Source organism: Caretta caretta, chromosome 1 (assembly GCF_965140235.1).
Source record: "Caretta caretta isolate rCarCar2 chromosome 1, rCarCar1.hap1, whole genome shotgun sequence".
Classification (NCBI taxonomy): domain Eukaryota; kingdom Metazoa; phylum Chordata; order Testudines; family Cheloniidae; genus Caretta; species Caretta caretta.
In genome coordinates this window covers 157,981,095-158,004,265 of record NC_134206.1, presented here as the reverse complement: position 1 = coordinate 158,004,265, position 23,171 = coordinate 157,981,095, and the positions used below count along the sequence as shown (strand labels likewise).

At 42.1% G+C, this 23,171-nt stretch overlaps 1 protein-coding gene across 4 annotated transcripts in view; it reads right to left on the bottom strand.

Moving 5' to 3' along the window:
* HSF2BP (heat shock transcription factor 2 binding protein) overlaps window positions 1–23,171 on the bottom strand; it is a 56,107-nt gene that overhangs the window by 22,381 nt on the left and 10,555 nt on the right. For 3 of the 4 annotated variants that reach the window (XM_048865178.2, XM_048865191.2, XM_048865202.2), the window contains 4 exons: window positions 20,653–20,756; window positions 10,795–10,944; window positions 9,151–9,289; window positions 1,086–1,203 (listed from right to left, as the gene is read on the bottom strand). In XM_048865178.2, the coding sequence (XP_048721135.2) occupies window positions 1,086–1,203; window positions 9,151–9,289; window positions 10,795–10,944; window positions 20,653–20,756 (511 nt within the window). The remainder of the gene's footprint in view (window positions 1–1,085; window positions 1,204–9,150; window positions 9,290–10,794; window positions 10,945–20,652; window positions 20,757–23,171) is intronic. The other variant, XM_048865186.2, reaches the window with a different exon arrangement.

The following is a 23,171-nucleotide window of genomic DNA, read 5'->3' as shown; positions in this document are numbered from 1 at the left end:
CCAGAAAGAGTCCAGTGGTTGAAAAGCCTGTGATAAGGCATTTAGGACACCGAAGGAGCATTTATGTAAGGAGCCAGTCCTTTTTAATCCACACTTTTCATAGAGATTTATTCTGCAAATAAATGCCTCACATATAGGACTAACGTTGATCCTTTTGCAAAAAACTGAGGGGGAAGGACCTCTGATATTGTACATCAGCCAAAAGTTGTTCCCCAGAGAGAACATATACTCCGTGATCAAGAAGGAAGCACTGGCAGCAAAATGGGCTGTGGATTCAGTGGATGCTAACTGCTGGGAAATCCTTTTTTTAAAAAATCAGACCACACTCCACTTAGGCGGCTGAACACCATGAAAGACACCAATCCAAGGATAATCCGCTACAACCCTATGCCTTACCAGGTCAGTTGAGTACCTGGAAGCTACATCAAAATGCTGACTTTTTTTCACAAGACGACAGCAATTCCAGCACAGGGGATGGCAACCCTGGCCCTGTCTTGAGAGGGAGGGTACGTAAACTCTACCCCAGTATGGAGGCTAAGGCGCTGCTTTGGGCTGGAGAAGCCTCATCACACCACACCTGCAAATCATGCCAGAAACAGAGGAGTCTGAAAGGGGAAAGCTCCACTCAGTAGTGGGCAGCCCTGAAGGAGAGCACAGTTAAGCGTCCCAACTCCAGGAAGAAGCCTGATAGCCAGCAGAGTCTCTGTCCTCACAAAAAGGGAACACAGATCTCGTGTGCCAAAAGCGGGAAGGGACTATATCAGATAACCTGTACTGGAGACCTAGAGGTTTTCCTTTTTATTTTTCCCTTTTGTCACCTTTGGATTGTTTTGTTTCACCTGTGACTCTGGAAAAGGGGAGATATAGCCAAAACAAGAGCGGAGAGCCCACCACCGCTAGACTGTCACCAAATGCTCCTGCTAAAAGGACTGGATCTGTATGAATGCTACTTTCCAAGTAGTATCCAAAGGGGGTGCTCTGATGAGGACAGTTCCTTGACAGGATCATTAGGTAAAGAGCTTCAGTAATAACGGTCCACATTGTAAGATAACATGCTTCATTTAAAAAATATCTGGCCTTCATACACTTTCAGTTTGGTACAGAGTCCTGGCTTCATGTCTCCCAGAAGCTGCATCATTGTGTCCAACACCACCTGACTTGAATTAACCAGGAATTCACGGCCACACGCCAATGCAGCAACATCTACAACAGAACACAAAATAAAATAATAAAAATCACATTCCAAAAAAAAGCCAGGAAAATGAGTTCATCTCGAATACAATCTAAGATTAACTACCTGTAGGGACTGTGAAGACTGGGCTAGGACATCTCTAACCCTTTCCCTAAATGTAGCAACACAGCAAAAACGGAACTGTATCAGATGCTACCGAAGCAGCAAACAATACCTAGCCGTCAAAAATCTGCTTATAATTATACATTGTTAATTAAAATATGTATTCAGGGTGGCTCAGCAGCAAAATTTGCAATGCAATGAGTTTATGGAACAGGTATGATTCAAGACGCTCTGAACTGTCAGCATCTAGAACTATTGTGGAAATAATGCAAAGTTGACCCTAATAGTCTCAGTTCTAAAAGAAGGAAGATGTAAATCAGTGGTGGGCAATCTGCGGCCCATCAGGGGAAGCTGATTGTGGGCTGCGAAACATTTTGCAGACGCTCAACATCCGCAGGCACAGCCCCCCTGCAGCTCCCAGTGGCTGCGGTCTGCCATTCCCGGTGAATGGGAGCTGCAGGAAGTGGCAGCCAGCACATCCCTATGGCCCGCTGCTTCCTGCAGCTCCCATTGGCCGGGAACAGTGAACCACAGCCACTGGGTGCTGCGGGGGTCTGTGCCTGCAGATACTCAACATCCGCAAAATGTCTCGCAGACTGCAATCAGATTACCCTGATGGGCTGCATGCAGCCCGTGGGCTTCAAGTTGCCCACCACTGATGTAGATTATTTTATATTTGTTCCCCCTACGTTCCTGGCTAGAGTATACATCTAAAACAGCAACAGAGGTCAACTTACAAGATCTTCCCTGCTCTTGTAGGAGTGCTTCCTTATGCAGTGGACAACACAATAAGCAAAAAAATGCAGAAAGACTATTACTCTGCTAAGGATACAGTTTGCCCTTGAATAAATGTATTGGACTGTAGGAAGCAAAACAAGTTCAAATGTTAAGCAGTGAGGAATAAAACAACATTACAGCAGCTTGCATTTAAAAAAAATGAGCCTGACTCTCCTCAGACAGATGTAAATCAGGATTAACTTGACTGAAACCTACAGAGCCATGGCAGGTATTAAAACTGGAGTAAGTGAGGTGAGGATCAGGCCCATTGCATTGTATTCTGACACACTGAACCCTTAAAGAGAAAATATATTGTAATTCTTACATTAACATGACAAAACTATGAGAATATATACATGCAGTCTTCCTTTATTATCAATCACAAAATGGTTAAAAAAGGGAGAATATATATTCACCAACAGGAGGAAAGAAAGAGAAATAAAAGTGCAAAAACGTGACGTTTTAGAAATTACAACCCTTGTCTGGAATGGATTTACTGTCAGAAAATCTGGCAGGTGGTGTTAGGCATTTTTTTTTCCTATTTGCTCTTTTTACTGCTGTTTTTTTAACATTTGCAGGGTTCTTTTAAGTAATGACTGTGACACTGACAGAGCACTTCAGTGTGATGCTGAGAGACCAGCTTAAATCAAAACCATAGGCCAATTCACTTGTATTTGAATATCAAAGATATGTTAATGTTATTGTCTTCACTTCCCTATAATCTGTACTATCGCATTACATTACGTATACCCGGTACTTAATTAACCCTAGATCAAAAGTGTATGTTAGTGAGAATTTAATTTATGTATAAACTTCATGAAAACTAATGAAAGACTGTTTGGATTGCTGTAACTAAATGCATTGTGTATATCTCTGTAATTGGATTGACCATCAAATGGAATTGGAGACTTGAAACTATAAATGAAGCATGCTAACTTCAAAGCATGGGTCATTGTGTTCGACAATGGGAAATCCACGGACCCAGTCTGCGTTTAGTCAACAGAGGAAAAGCCCATTCTGTAATGCAGTGGTTCCCAAACTTGTTCCGCCGCTTGTGCAGGAAAAGCCCCTGCCGGGCCAGGTCGGTTTGTTTACCTGCCGCATCTGCAGGTTTGGCCGATAGCAGCTCCCACTGGCCACGGTTTGCTGCTCCAGGCCAATGGGAGCTGCTGGAAGCAGAGGCCAGTACGTCCCTTGGCCCACGCCGCTTCCAGCAGCTCCCATTGGCCTGGAGCAGCAAACTGCGGCCACTGGGAGCCGCGATCGGCCAAACCTGCAGACGCGGTAGTGTAAACAAACCGGCCTGGCAGGGGCTTTCCCTGCACAAACGGCGGAACAAGTTTGGGAACCACTGCTATAATGGAAACATTTGCCAAACTGCTTTCCGGGGAAGACAGCTGTAAGACAGCGGTTTTGTTCAATATCTTCATAAATGATCTGGAGGATGGTGTGGATTGCACCCTCAGCAAGTTTGCAGATGACACTAAACTGGGAGGAGTGGTAGATGCGCTGGAGGGTAGGGATAGGATACAGAGGGACCTAGACAAATTGGAGGATTGGGCCAAAAGAAATCTGATGAGGTTCAACAAGGACAAGCGCAGAGTCCTGCACTTAGGACGGAAGAATCCAATGCACCGCTACAGACTAGGGACCGAATGGCTCGGCAGCAGTTCTGCAGAAAAGGACCTAGGGGTTACAGTGGACGAGAAGCTGGATATGAGCCAACAGTGTGCCCTTGTTGCCAAGAAGGCCAATGGCATTTTGGGATGTATAAGTAGGGGCAATGCCAGCAGATTGAGGGACGTGATCATTCCCCTCTATTTGGCATTGGTGAGGCCTCATCTGGAGTACTGTGTCCAGTTTTGTGTCCCACACTACAAGAAGGATGTGGAAAAATTGGGAAGAGTCCAGCGGAGGGCAACAAAAATTATTAGGGGACTGGAACACATGAGTTATGAGGAGAGGCTGAGGGAACTGGGGATGTTTAAGTCTTCAGAAGAGAAGACTGAGGGGGGATTTGATAGCTGCTTTCAACTACCTGAAAGGGGGTTCCAAAGAGGATGGCTCTAGACTGTTCTCAGTGGTAGCAGATGACAGAACAAGGAGTAATGGTCTCAAGTTGCAGTGGGGGAGGTTTAGGTTGGATATTAGGAAAAACTTTTTCACTAGGAGGGTGGTGAAACACTGGAATGTGTTACCTAGGGAGGTGGTGGAATCTCCTTCCCTAGAAGTTTTTAAGGTCAGGCTTGACACAGCCCTGGCTGGGATGATTTAGTCAGGGATCGGTCCTGCTCTGAGCAGGGGGTTGGACTAGGTGACCTCCTGAGATCCCTTCCAACCCTGATATTCTAAGAATGGATCCAGGGAATGATCCTGAATCTCTGAACTGTTTGGATTCTAACAGGGTTGAATACTGAGCAAGTAGACAGAGATCCCCAGAATCATTTTAATAAACCCTGAGAGACTTAGGGAAAACTAGCAGATTACTACATCTCTGCTATCAATTTGGATGTAATACTTGGACTCACCTGTTAATGTGTTTTACCTGCTTTAACTTCTCAGTAACTCATTTATTTTTCTTAGCTAATAAACCTTTAGTTAGATTACTTAAGAAACTGGGCGTCAGTGTTGTTTTTGGTGTAAGATTGAGAGTATCCATTGACTAGGGAAAAGTGACCGATCCTTTGGAATTGGGAGTACGAATGTGAGGTGATTTGTGGTTTTAATAACCTTTCATCACAACGTCTAGTTTGTCTGGGCAGCAAGATGTGCTGGACAGCCGAAGGGGACTGTTTGTGACTCCATGGTAAGACTAATATAGTGATCCAGGAGTGCACACGTGCTACTGGTGTGGTGAAATCTAATTATACAATATACCACCAGTTTGGGGGGTCTGCCCTGTTTTCTGACAGTCTGACCTGAGATTGCAAAATCATTGCTCACAACTGAGAGTGCCAATCAACTGATGGTTTAGGTTATTTGGAAGAGTAAATCACTGCTGGACTGGTTTACTGTTTCTGAAACTCCACATTGGTCTTGTTTTCTTTTTTCTCTCCTGCTTAATAATTATTTTTACAAAAATCACCATGAAATTTTTTTTTTCTTCTTTATTTCTTCTAAAGGAGAAAGCAGCATTAAAAATAATTAACAAACTTACTACATCATCCACTCTGAACCAATTTCAAGAGACAATTTTATATCTAAAATCTTGATACAAAATCACAGATGGCCACTTGACATTTTTATACATTCAGGTGATGAAGTGTTACATGGAAAAAAAAAAAGACAAATGTCAGAAAGTATGAGTATCATTGTATGTGCTGTTTTAGAGGAACAGCCGTGTTAGTCTGTATTCGCAAAAAGAAGAGGAGTACTTGTGGCACCTTAGAGACTAACCAATTTATTTGAGCATGAGCTTTCGTGAGCTACAGCTCACTTCATCAGATGTATACCGTGGAAACTGCAGCAGACTTTATATACACACAGAGAATATGAAACAATACCTCCTCCCACCCCACTGTCCTGCTGGTAATAGCTTATCTAAAGTGATCAACAGGTGGGCCATTTCCAGCACAAATCCAGGTTTTCTCACCCTCCACCCCCCCACACAAATTCACTCTCCTGCTGGTGCTAGCCCATCCAAAGTGACAACTCTTTACATAATCAAGTCGGGCTATTTCCTGCATAGATCCAGGTTTTCTCACATCCCCCCCACCCCCATACACACACAAACTCACTCTCCTGCTGGTAATAGCTCATCTAAACTGACCACTCTCCAAGTTTAAATCCAAGTTAAACCAGAACATCGGGCGGGGGTGGGAGTAGGAAAAAACAAGAGGAAACAGGCTACCTTGCATAATGACTTAGCCACTCCCAGTCTCTATTTAAGCCTAAATTAATAGTATCCAATTTGCAAATGAATTCCAATTCAGCAGTTTCTCGCTGGAGTCTGGATTTGAAGTTTTTTTGTTTTAAGATAGCGACCTTCATGTCTGTGATTGCGTGACCAGAGAGATTGAAGTGTTCTCCGACTGGTTTATGAATGTTATAATTCTTGACATCTGATTTGTGTCCATTTATTCTTTTACGTAGAGACTGTCCAGTTTGACCAATGTACATGGCAGAGGGGCATTGCTGGCACATGATGGCATATATCACATTGGTGAATGTGCAGGTGAACGAGCCTCTGATGGTGTGGCTGATGTTGTTAGGCCCTGTGATGGTGTCCCCTGAATAGATATGTGGGCACAATTGGCAACGGGCTTTGTTGCAAGGATAAGTTCCTGGGTTAGTGGTTCTGTTGTGTGGTATGTGGTTGTTGGTGAGTATTTGCTTCAGGTTGCGGGGCTGTCTGTAGGCAAGGACTGGCCTGTCTCCCAAGACTTGTGAGAGTGTTGGGTCATCCGTTAGGATAGGTTGTAGATCCTTAATAATGCGTTGGAGGGGTTTTAGTTGGGGGCTGAAGGTGACCGCTAGTGGCGTTCTGTTATTTTCTTTGTTAGGCCTGTCCTGTAGTAGGTAACTTCTGGGAACTCTTCTGGCTCTATCAATCCTGTTTCTTTACTTCTGCAGGTGGGTATTGTAATTGTAAGAAAGCTTGACAGAGATCTTGTAGGTGTTTGTCTCTGTCTGAGGGGTTGGAGCAAATGCGGTTGTATCGCAGAGCTTGGCTGTAGACGATGGATCGTGTGGTGTGGTCAGGGTGAAAGCTGGAGGCATGCAGGTAGGAATAGGTATAGGACAAGATCTCTGTCAAGCTTTCTTACAACTACAATACCAAACCTTGTCCAGGAAGTGGGGTGCAAGGTTTTGGGAAGTATTTTGGGGGGAAAGACGCGTCCAAACAGCTCTTTCCCAGTAACCAGTATTAGTTTGGTGGTGGTAGCGGCCAGTCCAAGGACAACGGGTGGAATATTTTGTACCTTGGGGAAGTTTTGACCTAAGCTGGTAAAGATAAGCTTAGGAGGTTTTTCATGCAGGTCCCCACATCTGTACCCTAGAGTTCAGAGTGGGGGAGGAACCTTGACAATCGCTCTCGCATGAATACACTTCGGCTGCTGAACCCAACGAACCCATTAAAGACAGAGAACACCAGTTGAAGTAACAACATATGTCATAAAAATGTACCTTAAAAGACACAGAAACATAGGAATTCCCATACTAGCTCAGACTTATACATCTAGTTCAGTATCCTGTCTCCAACAATGGCCTGCACCAGAAGAGTCAGAGGAAGGTGCAAGAAACCCTACAGCAGGCAAATATAGAATGATCTTCACCCCATGAAGATCTCACTCTAATCCCTAATGGATAAAAACTGGTTTAAACCCTGAAGCATAAAATATTGTCTCCCTTCCACAACTCTTTTTTGCAGTAACTATAACTACTGTAACACCCATTGTTTCATGTTCTCTGTGTATATAAAATCTCTCCACTGTATTTTCCACTGCATGCATCCAATGAAGTAAGCTGTAGCTCACAAAAGCTTATGCTCAAATAAATTTTTTGGTCTCTATGGTGCCACAAGTACTCCTTTTCTTATAACAACTCTGGATAATCTTCTTAGCTATATAAATATTCAGTCCCTCTTTCAATCTTACTAAATTGTTGGCCTCAACAGCAGCCAGTGGCAATAAGTTTCACAGTCTAATTACATGTTGAATTAAAAAGTATTTCCTTTAATCAGTTTTTAATTTGCTACATTTCAATTTTATTGAATGCCCTCATGTTGGGAGGCAAGGAGAAGAGAATCTCCCAATTTAGAGCAGACCTAATCTAATCTAGAAGACCCAAATTGCAGGCCAATCTGGTTACACATGATGGAAATTCTGATTTTTTTTTCATTTTTTAATTAAGAAATTATATCCAAAAAACCTACCTTAAAAATATTAAGGTTGCAAAACCAGGATTAAGGTTCAATCATTCATTACAGTGTATCCTTTACCATATTTGTCCTTAAACATTCTCCTTTCCAAATTAAATAGACATATGAGGTGAAATCTTGGCAGCACTGAAGTCACTGGCAATATTCTTTTTATTTTTTCCTCCCACTGAAGCCTTCCTCATTCCACAAACCTCTAAACATTGTCATTTTCACTCTCTGGACCTTTATTTCTGTTATGCTTTTATAAATGAAGTGATCTGAGGCAGAATCAAATTACACCTTTAATTTGTGGAAGGGCATAATGTTTTCTATATTATTCTTAAAACAGTTTTTCATCTTACTCACATTTACTAGACATCTTAATGAACTAGCCACAATGACACCTAGATCACCACCATCCCACTCCAAAAACAGGTTATTAAATTCAGAACCCACTACTGTGTATGAATAATTTATGTTGTTCTTCTTATTTTGAAGATCTTGCACTTGCCAATGTTGAATTTCATCTGCCATAATTTTGGCCAGTTATCCTAGTTTTATTAGGACTTTCTGTAGTTCTTCACAATGCTCTAGTTTTGACTAACCTAAATAATTTTGTGTCTTCACCAAATGCTTCCATCTCAATAGTTTGGCCCTCTTCAACAATGTTGATTCCAGGGGCACACAGTTTTTAACATTTTTTCCATGCCTAGAGCAAACAGTTAGTTCTTTGGCTTCCTTATCTTTTACTTCTCACCCTAGGATATCAGGCTTCCTTAATAGCCATTTGTGAAGCATATATTCCTCCTGGAAGTTGAGATAATTAGCTTATGTCTTCTACTAATATTATATTAAACGTGAAAGCCTTGTCTAAACTTCTGATTTCAAAGTGAGATTACAGTGAGAGAGAATCTAAACGGCAGAGTTTTCTTTTCAACAGATCTACTCCCAGGATGAATTCAGAATCTTATTTACCAACTTAAATAACTAAGTAAGTTTTATCATGTTTTACTCTTCTTAGCATGGCAGAACCAACACAGCTAGAAGACAATGAAGTTTTCTAGAACTTGAAGAGAATGGTGATTCATACATGATACCAACATTTTAAAAAATCAGTTATTTAGTCAAACAGCTAGATATACATCATCACACATTTACAGCAATATATGCTCCTTACAGTACATGTGGAATATAGTCCTGACATACAAAATTGACTTACTTGTCACAATGCCTGCCAAAGCTAATACAAACTGATTTTCATCAGAATCCAGATCTTGGTGTTTGGTATCTTCACCTAATGACCTCACAAAGCTCTCCATAGTTTGTCCCGTAATTGTGAAAAACTTTACTGCTTTGCTCTGCAAGTGCGGAGGGAAAACAATCACTTTTACAGGTTGCACTAAGTAATACTGAAAGGAACACAGGATAGGATACAGGTGTTACCTCTACCCACTGTACATGTCATATTTCTTTACATGCTATAATTTACTGTCTCTTGCAGAACTCCTCCCTTCTGAGAGACATCCTTCAGTGACTAGAACTCAGCTGCCAAATTCAGCAGTTACATAAATGGCAGACCAGGACTCTACTCTGACCCACCAGGACTGCAGCATTCCTTGCACCTTGCATCTGCAGGGACTGGGTGTCACCAGCCATAGGGCAGTGCAGGGAGCCCTCTGAAGCTGTGCTGTCATGGCCCTGCTCACTCGCTCCTGTGACAGCAGGGCTCTGGAGGGCTCCCTGCACTGCCCCAGGAGCCATTCACCAGCAGGGTTACCTCTCCCATGGCTGGAAATTTCTGCTCTATTGTCCGAACCTTTCCATTATCCAAATCCCAGGGAACAAGGAAGGGATTTGGATAATGCAGAAGTTCAGATGATAAGGTTTGGGAAAATTGGGAGTATACAGTATTTCAATTTGTCACCCAGAGAATTGCAGAGCAGTTGCATCCATTTACACTTGGCACGCTTTTAAATTTTTTTTTTTTTTTTTTTTACACAAACGATTCCTGGACACTGATAAATAAGTAGCCAATTCCTCCTCAGTATAATGACTAACGCGGTGCACTGACAGTACATTTGTATATTTCACATAAACCAACCACACATCCTATGTGCCTATTACTATCAATGCGCAAGAAGTGCAGCTATTTTAAAATCATGATCCATGGAATATTCCTCTTAGAAAGTGACATAATTGATGTTTTGAATGAAATATGTTAGTATGGCTAAGTAGTTCCAAACACACACTTCCTTCACCACAACAGCAGGGGTTTGGATCTTAGTCGGTCATAGTACTCTATCACTCTTCTCCATTTTAAATTGGTTGTAAAACTATCACTTTTAATTTTGTGGGCTAGAACAGAGGAAGAAACATCCCATAATTCCTTTGTTTCACGGCATGAGAGGTAGACTGTGTGTATTTTCTGATGAGCACTGCGGTGGGGAGGACTGGTTGGTAGGTACGTACTTTGGAGAATAAGTGGGCAAGGGAATTGCTGAAGTAATGTCAGGGATTTTTTTCCTCTGGTGGTGGGTTTACAAAATTATTTACACTGTGATGGCAGTAATCTGCATTTTCAGTCTGATGATAGCGGATGAGAAAAGAAAATGTCCCTCTTATCTGTGCCTTGTAACATCAAATATTAAATTACTGTTTGTTCCCTGCTTGCTCTACATTAACCTATTTATAGACTATAAAAATTGGAGACCAAAAAGAATAAACAATTCAGAGACTTATTTTGCTATATGTTCAATTACTGAAATACACCTATGTGTTAAGATATGTTATTTAAAGCATGTTACCTATCTATAATATAATACTTAAACATTCCCACTAAAATGTATACATCTGCAGTACTCACCCCTCCTAGAATGTTTTTAACTGCTTCCTCATTGCTAGAGACACCCCATAACAAAGTACAGACTGCAGCTCCCATTTCTGTACAATATTCTGCCTGTTGCAGTAGTTGCTGTCTTGCCTCATTCAGCTGCTGTCGAAGGGCTAATTTCTCCTGAAATTAATTTATGTAAATTTTGGGAGATTAATACTGAAGGGCATTTCATCTGGTTTCAAAGTATCCCAGCTACGTTTCTACCACAAGACAGAGAAAGGGAGACAATATTACGGCCATATATATATAAAATGCGGCAATTCACAGTACTTCCACAGAGCTAAATTCTCTCTCCAGAGCAGTCTGAGTAACCATGCTGTGTGCTGGGGAAGTCAACAGGAGTTAGGAGTCTGCCACCTGCAATTTATGGAGCAGTGCTAGAGTTGAACAATGACAGCTACAATAGCCTCAGTGGTTCAAGTTAAAGTAGAATTAGCTCCTACTACACAAAGAATTGCAAAGACTTAGGGTAGCAGTCCTGTGAAAAACTGCTAAGTATCTCAGCCATGTGAGATAAAGTTGTTTGTGAGCTAGAATAAATGCTCCAGAAAAAAATTGTGGCCTATCTCAGAGAAGCTAGAGGCTATACTTAATCTGCCACTGCATGTCAGGGAAGACAGGATCCCTGGAGCAGTAAGCTCTAGGCCCGATGTTTGGGATGGCCTTCAAACTTAGGACCACAGATCACTGGGCTCCAAAGATCTGTCATCCATGGTGTAGGAGCAGCAGTCCCATCCCAGGTCTGTCTGCTTCAGTGCTGGGTGAACTGGTTTTGTGCTTGGCTCACTCCGCCATAGATCAGCACAGAGAACACAGCACTTGATTGGTAAATTCAACAAGACCTGGAAGTATTTTGGAGCGGTAAATGTTTCTCACAGCCATATGGAAGGTTGGCAGAAAGAGGGACATGAACTGAAGATACTACCAGGTCGCATTCAGTCTTAAATTAATCCTTACTTCCTCATCAGACAGAATTGCCTGACCAGACAAGAAAGAAGTAAGTCATGAGCAGACCACAAAGAAAACCAAGAGGTATCAATATCCTAAAAAATACTTCCAAATTGATGCCTAAAATAGATTAAATATAAACCTACCAAAAATCACACTAAATAATGAACAATGGTTCAAGGAAAGAGAGAGCAGAGCTACTAACACTTGTGAAGATACTCTGAGCATTGTGATTTGGGGGCAGTTTTTGCAGCTGCTTGTAAATAAACAGCCATATGCACCTCAGGATTTCATACTTGCAGCCTGCAGCTTTTGCTTTAGCAGCCTGTGGTACAGACAGCAGAACAGCTGCTGCAGGCAATTCCTGAGCACACCTGGCCACTCAATGGGGAACAGAACATATGCAACACTGAGGGGAATGTCTGCACTGCAATTATACAGATGATTCGGGCTTGGGCTAAGGGGCTGTTTAATTGTGGTACAGATGTTCAGGCTCAAGTTGGAGCCCAGGCTCTAGGACCCTGTGAGGTTGGAGGGTCCCAGAGCTCAGGCTGCCCAAGCCCAACATCTACACCACACTTAAACAGCCCCTTGGCCAGAGTCAGCTAGCACGGGCCAGCCGCGGGTTTTTAATTGTAGTGTAGACATACCCAGAGAAGACCTCTCCCTCTGAAATAGGGAGCAACCGTCTCACATCCCCCATTACCACTACACTGGGGTAGCAAAGTTAATTTAGATGGGGGGATCCCTGCAGGACAGCCCTACTCCCAGAATAGGAGCTTTTCCTGCAGGCTGGGATGGGGGGCACTTGCTGAAGCCTAAAAGGGAGGAGGGAGCTAGGGCACTGCTAGGAGTATAGGATGGGAGTTGGAGGGGCACTGCTGGAGTCTGATGAGGAGTGACGGGTATGGGCTTCTGGGCCACTCAGACTATCCCAACGTGTGCAGTGCTAGACAGGCTGGGGAAGTGACATCAGGACTGGGGTGCCAGGAACTGGGAACAGGGAGATGGAGGTGGGGGCTGTACCACACCTCTTGGAGAGTGCCTTGGGCAGAGGGAGTAGGGACCAGTAAAGAAAAGGATACCAACTGAAGAGTAAAAAAGGGGGAAAGCACAGTCCATGTCAGAAGGAAGCATCCTATTTGTGTGGGTGCCCTGTGTGTTTCGCATCCTGACACCAGCACGCATATAAGGGCTGGGGGAGGGGGAGTATGTTTTCTTAACAAGTTTTGAGTATAGAAAAAAAACAGAGCCAAACATATGATTTAAAAACAAAAAACAAAAAAACACCACCCTCAGGATTTCAAAGCTAAGGATCTCAATTTTGGGGGGCTGTCTCAATTTTTGAAGTTGTGGGGTTGAAAATACCGAAACAGTTAAAGTTCACCTAAAGATAAGATGCTATAACATGGAAGGATGCTATAACATCCATGGATGCTATAACATCCATCCACAATGCTTTGCAGATTCATACGTTATTGTTAGAAGTGATTACTTTAATTAGATCTCTCAGGTCACATAATTGGTCATCTAAAAATCTACTTTGTTGATATTTTCCTATGTCCACATCTAGCTGCCTACATCACATCTTATAGCCACCTTTGTGTTGATTAAATTTACTGTCAGTGGGAAATGCAACATATGATTCACTGTTTTGCAAATGAAATGTATTGATATTTACAGCATCAATCCACAATATATTCTTCTGTTACTGTAGTCTACTCAATAGACTTACACTAATTACGGATACCAAAGAATCTGGGACTTCTCTTGTTGGTAAATAAATAGTTTTTGGAAATTTTTCTGTGTGTACTACAAGCAGTCGGTTATTAAAACCAGTTGTTAAAATCTTGTTAACTTAAAAATGAGTTTGTTGAATTTACTTTCTTTACTCTAAACTCAACATCAGATCCATCAGCTTCTTTGACACCAGCTTGCAGCAAATCTTCTGCTCAAATACACTGAACCTTCTTCCTATCCTTCTTCTTTTCTGTATTGCATTTATTCAGTGTTTGCATTTTACACTTAGGAAGGGAAATGCTGATGTTGATTAATAAGACATAACTTTGGTAATGTTATAACTGGATAAGCCTGTCAGGATGCAAAGCCACAGCAAAAAAATCAAACAGTGTTCATAAACATCATCATAGCAAATGAATGAAAACCAGAAATAATATTTACAAGACCAGAGGAATAAACAGACCCCGCAAAAAACACACTAACAACCCTCCAAGAAGCAATTCTACTATGGGTGCATGCACACCGACTACTTATTGTGCTATGCAACGTCTTCCAAGAAGGGTCAAACTTCATGACTACAACAGCGATAAACTACGTAACTAGAAAGTGATTAGTTAAGAAGACAGTAGTGAACCAAAGATTAGATGTATGCTTCCAATTTTGCTCAGGTTCAGAGGGTGTTTTAATTTCCCAAAGAAGTTATTGTTAGGGACCGAGATGTAGGCAGTTTGGCCTAGTAATCAGAGCAGGAGTCAGGTCTAGTGGGCAAAGCAGGTATCCAGCTTGGGGAACGAAGCCAAGGTCAGCACCAGAGTCAACTGCCAGTTACTAGAGCCAGAGGTCAAGCCAGAGTCAGAACCAGTAATCAAAGCTGAGGTCAGATGCCAAATGCCAGCGCCAAGGGTCAAGCCGGAGACAGGGTCAGAGCCAGGACTCATCACTGAGGATTGGAGGTGAGGCACAAAGGCAGAAGGAGAGGCAAGGATCAAGCATGGAGCAGGAGCAAAAGAGGGAACAGGAGCCAAGGCAGGGATAAGGCAGGAACCAGGAGCAGAGCAGGAACAGGGTTGGGTGCAGTAAGCAGGCACAAGCAGAGTGCAACGCAGCCACAACTACCTTGCAACCACAAGGACACCACCTTATTATCAGACAAACTTCCTGTTCCTCCTCCTGATGGAGGTGGGCGATCCTCCAACCAGAGCTCCCATAGGTGGTGCCTTGGCTGAGGCTACAGCCCTAGTAGCTTCTCAGCACACCAGGTTTCAGTAGCCATTGGGTGGAGGTCAGAATGGTGCAGCTGTCTAGGGATTCCCAGGGCCTGGGTTCAATACCTGGGATGTCACAGTTACCTAGGTTTGTAAAGAAACAATGGAATACAAAATGATTATTCATTCTTGACCAAGAAAAGAGTATTACTATTATCAACAAGGAGGAAGGAATGCAAGCCAAAATAGGGAAAAAACAGGTTAAAGAATATTTAGAAAAGCAGGATGTATTAAGTCAGTAGGACCTGATGAAATTCATCCTAGGGTGCTTATGGAACTAGTTGAAGCAATCTCGGAACCACTAGCAATTATCTTTGAGAGGCTGAGGTCCCAGAAGACTATGGTACCTTTCTTTAAAAAAGGGAACAAAGAGGACCCGGGGAATTACAGACCAATCAACCTAATCTGACACTTGGAAAGATACTGGAACAAATTATTAAATGATCAGTTGATACGCATCTGGAGGAGAACAGGATTATCCAAGGAACAGCCAACACGGATTTGTCAAAAACAAATGATGCCAAACCAACCTCATTTCCTTCTTTGACAGGGTTACTGGTCTACTGAATAGGGGGAAGCTCTAGATGTGATATATCTTAATTTTAGTAAGGCTTTTGACACAATCCCCCATGACATTTTCATAAGCAAACAGGAAAATGTAGTCTAGACGAAATTACTATAAGGCATAGCCAAAATGCACCTCACAAGCCGCACGCGGCTCTTTACGAGTTTGAGTGTGGCTCACAGAGCTCAGAGTTGCAGCACCACTGGAGGAGCCAAGGCTTGGGGCTGCAGCCCCACCAGGCAGAGCCAGTGCACGGGTCTGCAGCCCCGCTGGTAAGAGCCGGTGCGTGGGAGTCCAGCCCTGCAGGAGGCGCCCAGGCTCGGGGTTTCAGCTGCACATGTCCATTATAACAGAATATTGCTTCAAGTAATGCTGTGTGGACCTCCTTGCCTGGGTTCTTCCCACATTCTGCACAACACATACAGTGTTTACTGTTCGTAAGTCAGATTTCAATTGTTTCAGATCTAAGTGTTAACCCTCCATTACTTTCGTGGATGATGATGATGACATCTTCAAATTGTAAGAAACGCAAGTATGAAGAAAACTGAAGTTTTAAGTCAGAATGGGGGGGGAAATTTTGCATTCATTGTTAAAGGTGACAAACTCCTGTGCCTTACCTGCACAGTGAGCAACTTGAAACCTCGCTACAAACTAATCATAGTAACTTTTTATCTAAATACCCTCCTGAATCAGAATTAAGGAAGAACAAGCTAACCGCACTAAAATCACGCCTAAACAGTCAACAGACACTACTTTCTGTGTTCAGTAAGGAAGCTGACACAATGACCATAGCTAGTTTTGTTAGGTCCTGGAATATCGCTTGTGCTAAATGTCCATTGTGATAGAGAATTTGTTAAGAAGAATACTGCCCAAGTGGTTGCAATTTTAGATCCAAGTAACACAAAACCTGAACAACGAATAAAGCAAATTCCAATTTCGCACGACCCTATGGAGAGGCAGATCTCCCAGATCAGTGCTAATGTTCCAAGCAAGATCATAGATGCAAAATGATCCAAGGAATTCTGTAGCATTCCACCTGTCAACTAATCCACGATATACAAGGTAGACCACAACGAGCTGTATTTGTTTGCTATGTTTCTGTGGATGTAATTGTGAAAGAAGGAATGTTGGAATTAGTGGCGCTAAAGAAACAACCCATGGTGTTGACATAAAGAACGCACTTGACAAAGCATTTATAAATGCCAATGTACCACTGGATAAACTTGTCAGTGTAGCAATGGATGGAGCACCTGCAATGGTGGGGAAAAAAGTAGGCCTTATCAGACTCTTGAAAAGCAATCCCAAATTTCCAGAGTTTCTCCCTGTTCATTTTATCATCCATTGTGAACATCTCACAGGTAGATACTTCAAGTACAAAAATATTACAAAAACGGTCCTAGAATTTGTGAATTTCATCTGCTCGAATGGGAAGACTCATCAACAGTTCAAAAATTTCATTGAAGGGCTGGATCTTGAAGACAAACCTAACAAGTCTCTTTCTACTGTATTGTGAGGTGGTTATCAACCAGCAATGTCTTAAATAGGTTTATGGAACTGCTGGAGCCTTTCAGTGCTTTCCTTGAAGAAAAGGAAAAGTCCTGTCCACAACTGAAAGATGAGCAATGGATGCAGAATCTGGTGTTTTTCGCTGATATTATGTGGCATCTGCAAACTCTCAATGTGGCACTCCAAGGGAAGGAAGATTATTTCTGACCTAACTCAGACAGTATTCAGCTGCCAGAACAAGTTAAAGCTTCTGCAAAGCGACATAGTGTCAAGAGACTTCAACCACTTTCCCCATCTCAAGAGTAAGGTAAAAATATTCCCTGTAACTGAAGCAGAAGATCACAAACATGAGGAATACAGAGGTAAATTACAAGCACTGCTTGATACTTTCAGGCCAGGTTTGAAGACTTGGAGAAGCTGAGATCCTGCTTTGCTTTTCTTGTAAACCCTGTCATGGTTGATGTGATCAACTATGGCTCTCCAATTCCCAAAACCGTGGTTACAGAAACATCTGCTGTAGAAATGGAACTACTGGAACTTCAGGAGGACTAAGCTCTAAAGATAATGAAAAAATCACAGTCTACAATCGAGTTCCAGAAGCAAGTGCCAGGAATGAAATATCCTCAACTCAAGAAGACTAGTGTGCGGCTCATTTCAATTTTCGGTACAACATACTGCTGTAAATTGCTGTACTCCATGATGAAGTTCGTAAAATTGAAACGTCATGCAGTCCTTACTAATCAACAGCTGATTGAGCTCCTCCGTACTGCCTTGACAACATATTAACCACTTTCCAAAGACTTACGACCAGGATGGAGACCCACAAGTCCTGTAGCTCGAACAGTAATTAGCCGTGACACATTAAGTAGGATGTTACTATTTTAGAAAATTTATGTGTAAAGGTTGTGCATGTCTTGCGGCTCTCGAACTTCTGAAGATTATCGGATGTGGCTCAGAGGGTCAGTAAGTTTGGCCACCCTGGTCTAGATTTACTTGGTCCTGCCACAATACAGAGGGCTGGACTTGATGACTTCTTGAGATTCCTTCCAGCCCCACATTTCTATGATTCTATGATTACCTATCCATAAATTCCAGGTGATTTGTTTTTCTCTTACATCCATACCAATGAATCACCAGTCTGTTTTCAGATAGCTTGATGAACCTGTAGAAAACAATTCAGTACATTCACAAACACGACTACATCTTTTAACTTGTTCCCAGACTGACACCACCACCATTGCTACTAAATAGCTGTCAACTGAAAGAGTATTCTGGATAATGACATGCAAATAAGTAGACAATTATAATACGATACATATATCCATCAGGATCCCAAAGACTTTCACAACCTATACATACACACACCACTGAAAGACACATAGTTTTTGACTGGAAGGCAACCAGCACATACTGCACAACAATGAAGATGAGAGGGAAAGCTTTGGCCAAGAACACCAGGGAAACTCCTACTCTTATTAAATGTGCCATAATTTATTTTAAGGTCTTATCCAAAAGAGAACACACACAGTGAACAGGATGGCACTCAGTTTATAAAGTTTGTAAGAGTGGAGGGTTGAATCCATTAGGTCAGGATTTGAGTCAGTGGCAATAAGATGTGTAGGTATTTCAAATCTGATGCTTCGACCACTGAGGAATGGACCAGAATAGCTACAGCAGAATAAGCTACAGTAACTCCTCACTTAACGTTGTAGTTATGTTCCTGAAAAATGCAACTTTAAGTGAAACGATGTTAAACAAATCCAATTTTCCCGTAAGATTTAATGTAAATGTGGGGGGTTAGGTTCCAAGGAAATTTTGAGGGGGCAGACAAAAGGCATTATATACTGTACAGTACTGTACTGTGATTGGGAAGTTCCCCTGGCTTACCCCACACAGGCACAGCCCACTGCAGGCAAGGCCGCTAGGAAGCACCTTTGCAGTAGCAGTGGCAGCTTACCTGGAGAAGAACAGGCGCTGACTTTGCTGGGGGATGCTCCAAGCCCGCCTCTTCCTGTCCCCGCTCCACTCCAGGCCCAACTCTTCCCACCCCCACTCCACCTCCTCTCTGGAGCATGCCACATCCCCGCTCCCAGAAAGTCCTAAGCGCCACCAAACACCTGTTAGGCAGCGCTTAGGACTTTCTGGAACGGAGGGGGAGGAGTGGAGATGCAGCGCTTCCCTGCTCCTCCTCCTCCCTCCCAGAAAGTCCTAAGCGCCGCCAAACAGTTTGGCAGTGGGGGAAGCGCTGGGAGGGAAGGGGAGGAGGCAGAGAAGAGGAACTTGTGCAATGCTCCCTTGTAAAGTTGCTGCTCTTCCACAAAATCTTACATGCAGTGTACAGAGCAGGCAGCCAAACGATGTTATAAGGGAGCACTGCACAACTTTAAACAAGCATGTTCCCTAACTGAGCAGCGACGTAACTTTGAAACGAAGTGATGCGCGAGGACATTAAGTGAGGAGTTACTGTATTCTGCAATTACTCCCCCTGTGGACATTCTTATTCTGGAGTAAGAATGCCTTTTTCTGATTTAGCTTAATCCACTTTGGAAGCAGATCAAAATAAGCTGGAAAAAGGCACTCTTTTTGTGGAACAAGAGTATCCACACCAAGAGCTATTCTGGAATAGCTACTGCACTTTAAATTCACGCCCTACATTATTGTACAGCATCTTCCCTATGTAGTCAATCCCTAGGTCACTTTCTGGAGTCAAGCATTCCACTTTGCTTGACAATGTCTCTATGCAGTATTGCAACTATAGTTAGATCTAGAGTTTTACTCAGGTACAGCTAGTGGTACATGACATGACAGCAGGAGAAATGAGAACAGGGGCCAAAAAGAAATACTGTATTAAAAACAAAAAATGAACAAAGCTTAAGTCAGCCCAGATGGGAGAAGGTTTCATTTTGTGCACAGCAATGCCTGTGTTATATTCCATGTATTTTTCCTTTTGAAACAGACACATTATAGAAATGTTACATTAAATTCAAGGGACTAATTCCTCCAAACAGCTCTTGATGTCAACTATCTGAAAAGATCTTGCAACAAGCTTTGCGAACACCCAAGCAGTGTGTTTTTCAATCTTGATACAAAGAGCACATTTATGTAGATTTCCAGTGCTGTGTTAAACCAGATTCAAAAAGAGTCAAACAATCTAAAAAAAATTAAGGAAATTCATATTTAAGGATTAAACTGTCCTAAATTCATCCTGTGACATATAACAATCGCGGCACATACAATATAAAAAAATCAAATTATTTTTAACCCATGTAGACTATGCAATACATACATATGTAACAGAGACAATCCCTTTATTATACCAATTCAGGTGTAATTTTATGTTTGAAAAAAAGGAGAGATCTCTGAACACAATTATCAAACATATTTAGTTTTCCCCCCAACTCTATTTGGGAATAATACGTAATTAGTTATTTTAGAGACATTTATAACAAGAGGTAAATAAACTCTGACAGAAGTGTGAATTTGTTTCCCTTTAAGATTTCAGCTTCAAATAATTATTAGTTCTGCAGCCATGTTTCATTTTACTACTTTTATCATATGGATCATTCTGTTCTAGAACAATCTTTCATACAAAAAGTATTAAGGCTAGAACTTTTAGGTGCACAATTTACATATTACTTGGTTATATGAACTCAGTGCCCAACAGTTTTCCAGGTTACCCAGAAGCCATATACTGAAGAGATATTATATCTTGCACGGTTCAAGTGCTGAACTAAGATTTCCCTGCACTTCTTACTAAAATTCAAGCATACAGATCATAGCTTACTTTTTTGTGAACAAATGTACCTTTTTCTCCCTCATGCAATCTGATTGGGTTGTTTCCAGACGGGCTTTGAAGTGTTCACAATCCATTCTCACCTGCTCTAGTTCTTGTTCTCTTTTCTCCATGTCTGCAAAATATAATTTGAACAAATTAAACAATAAGAAGTTACAAGCAACTACCTTACACTAAGCATGAAGATTCTGCCAAATGCAATATGAAGAGTCTGCTTTAATATTTGGTTGTGTCAGGCCTCCTCCTTGTGGCCAACTGGGACTATAACTATGTGTCACATTATTAAACAATTATTACAAAAAATCTATTAAATTAACATGAAGTTTTTGATTTAAACCAGGAAATACATGAGAATTCACCATGAAGGATCAAATCTCTCATACTTGACCACAACAGGGCACAGTAAGCTATGTTGAAATTGAACTCCCTTTTGCCCAGAACATTATCTTTATTTTTAATGTCATTCATTTTCTATTTTTTATTAGTTTTCATAATCTACAGATTATCTGAAATCTTTGCCCTCACTTTTAGTGGTGAAGATGAGGAAAATACCAACACCAACTAGAAGTAAATGTTGATTTAATCTATGGGGTATGAAGTATGTGAACAATTAAAAAATGTAGTACAAGCACTCCAAATGTATTAATGTTTGTAGAACACTAGATAAATGCTAAGCATATCTTTACAGTGCTGTCTAAAACTGATCCATGATTGCTTTAAAAAAGAAAAACAGTTAAATAAGAGAAACTGATCTCCAGATTAGAAATATGGTTTTATTTGAAGTGCTTTGCTGTAATAAATAGAAATCAAGTGCAATTATAATACTAATAAATCAGGAGATTAGCCCCATGCCCCTTCAAACTAGCCTGCAACACTAGGTGGGCTGTCTTCATAGGACAGTTACACCCACTGCAATCTGCAGAATGAGAGACCAGGATTCCTCTCTGAACATACAGTACCACTTAGTCAACTTAGTAATCACTTTAAATATTAATTTCTCTTATATTTGAATAACAAACAAATTCTGAAGGGAAAAAATTCATTTTAAAAACTTCATCCAGTGCCTTTTCACAATTTCCCCCATGTGCTCAGAAGGACAGACTAGTTCTCCCACAATTCACTGGGAAAGAACAAAGTGGCTCCAGAGGTGAGGCCGGCAAACTGGTTGAAACTATAGTAAAGAACAAAATTGTCAGACACATAGATGAACATAATTTGTTGGGGAATAGTCAAGATGTCTCACCAATCTATTAGAATTCTTTTAAGGGGTCAACAAGCATGTGGACAAGGGGGGATCCAATGGATATAGTGTACTTAGATTTTCAGAAAGCCTTTGACAAGGACACATTTGGAGGCAGGAACGTCTGTGAGGGGAAGGCTCCTGCCTCATACTGAGAATGAGGGGCGATCAGCAGGTTATCTCAAGTGCTTATATACAAATGCACAAAGCCTTGGAAACAAGCAGGGAGAACTGGAGGTCCTGGTGATGTCAAGGAATTATGACGTGATTGGAATAACAGAGACTTGGTGGGATAACTCACATGACTGGAGTACTATCATGGATGGTTATAAACTGTTCAGGAAGGACAGGCAGGGCTGAAAAGGTGGGGGAGTAGCACTGTATGTAAGGGAGCAGTATGACTGCTCAGAGCTCCGGTACGAAACTGCAGAAAAACCTGAGTGTCTCTGGTTTAAGTTTAGAAGTGTGAGCAACAAGAGTGATGTAGTGGTGGGAGTCTGCTATAGACCACCGGACCAGGGGGATGAGGCGGATGAGGCTTTCTTCCGGCAACTCGCAGAAGCTACTAGATCGCACGCCCTGGTTCTCATGGGTGACTTTAATTTTCCTGATATCTGCTGGGAGAGCAATACAGCGGTGCATAGACAATCCAGGAAGTTTCTGGAAAACGTAGGGGACAATTTCCTGGTGCAAGTGCTAGAGGAGCCAACTGGGGGGGAGCATTTCTTGACCTGCTGCTCACAAACCGGGAAGAATTAGTGGGGGAAGCAAAAGTGGATGGGAATTTGGGAGGTAGTGACCATGAGCTGGTTGAGTTCAGGATCCTGACACAGAGAAGAAAGGTAAGCAGCAGGATACGGACCCTGGACTTCAAGAAAGCAGACTTCGACTCCCTCAGGGAATGGATGGGTAGGATCCCCTGGGGGACTAACATGAAGGGGAAAGGAGTCCAGGAGAGCTGGCTGTATTTCAAGGAATCCCTGTTGAGGTTACAGGGACAAACCATCCCGATGTGTCGAAAGAATAGTAAAAATGGCAGGCGACCAGCTTGGCTTAATGGTGAAATCCTAGCGGATCTTAAACATAAAAAAGAAGTTTACAAGAAGTGGAAGGTTGGACATATGACCAGGGAAGAGTATAAAAATATTGCTCGGGCATGTAGGAAGGAAATCAGGAGGGCCAAATCGCACCTGGAGCTGCAGCTAGCAAGAGATGTTAAGAGTAACAAGAAGGGTTTCTTCAGGTATGTTGGCAACAAGAAGAAAGCCAAGGAAAGTGTGGGCCCCTTAC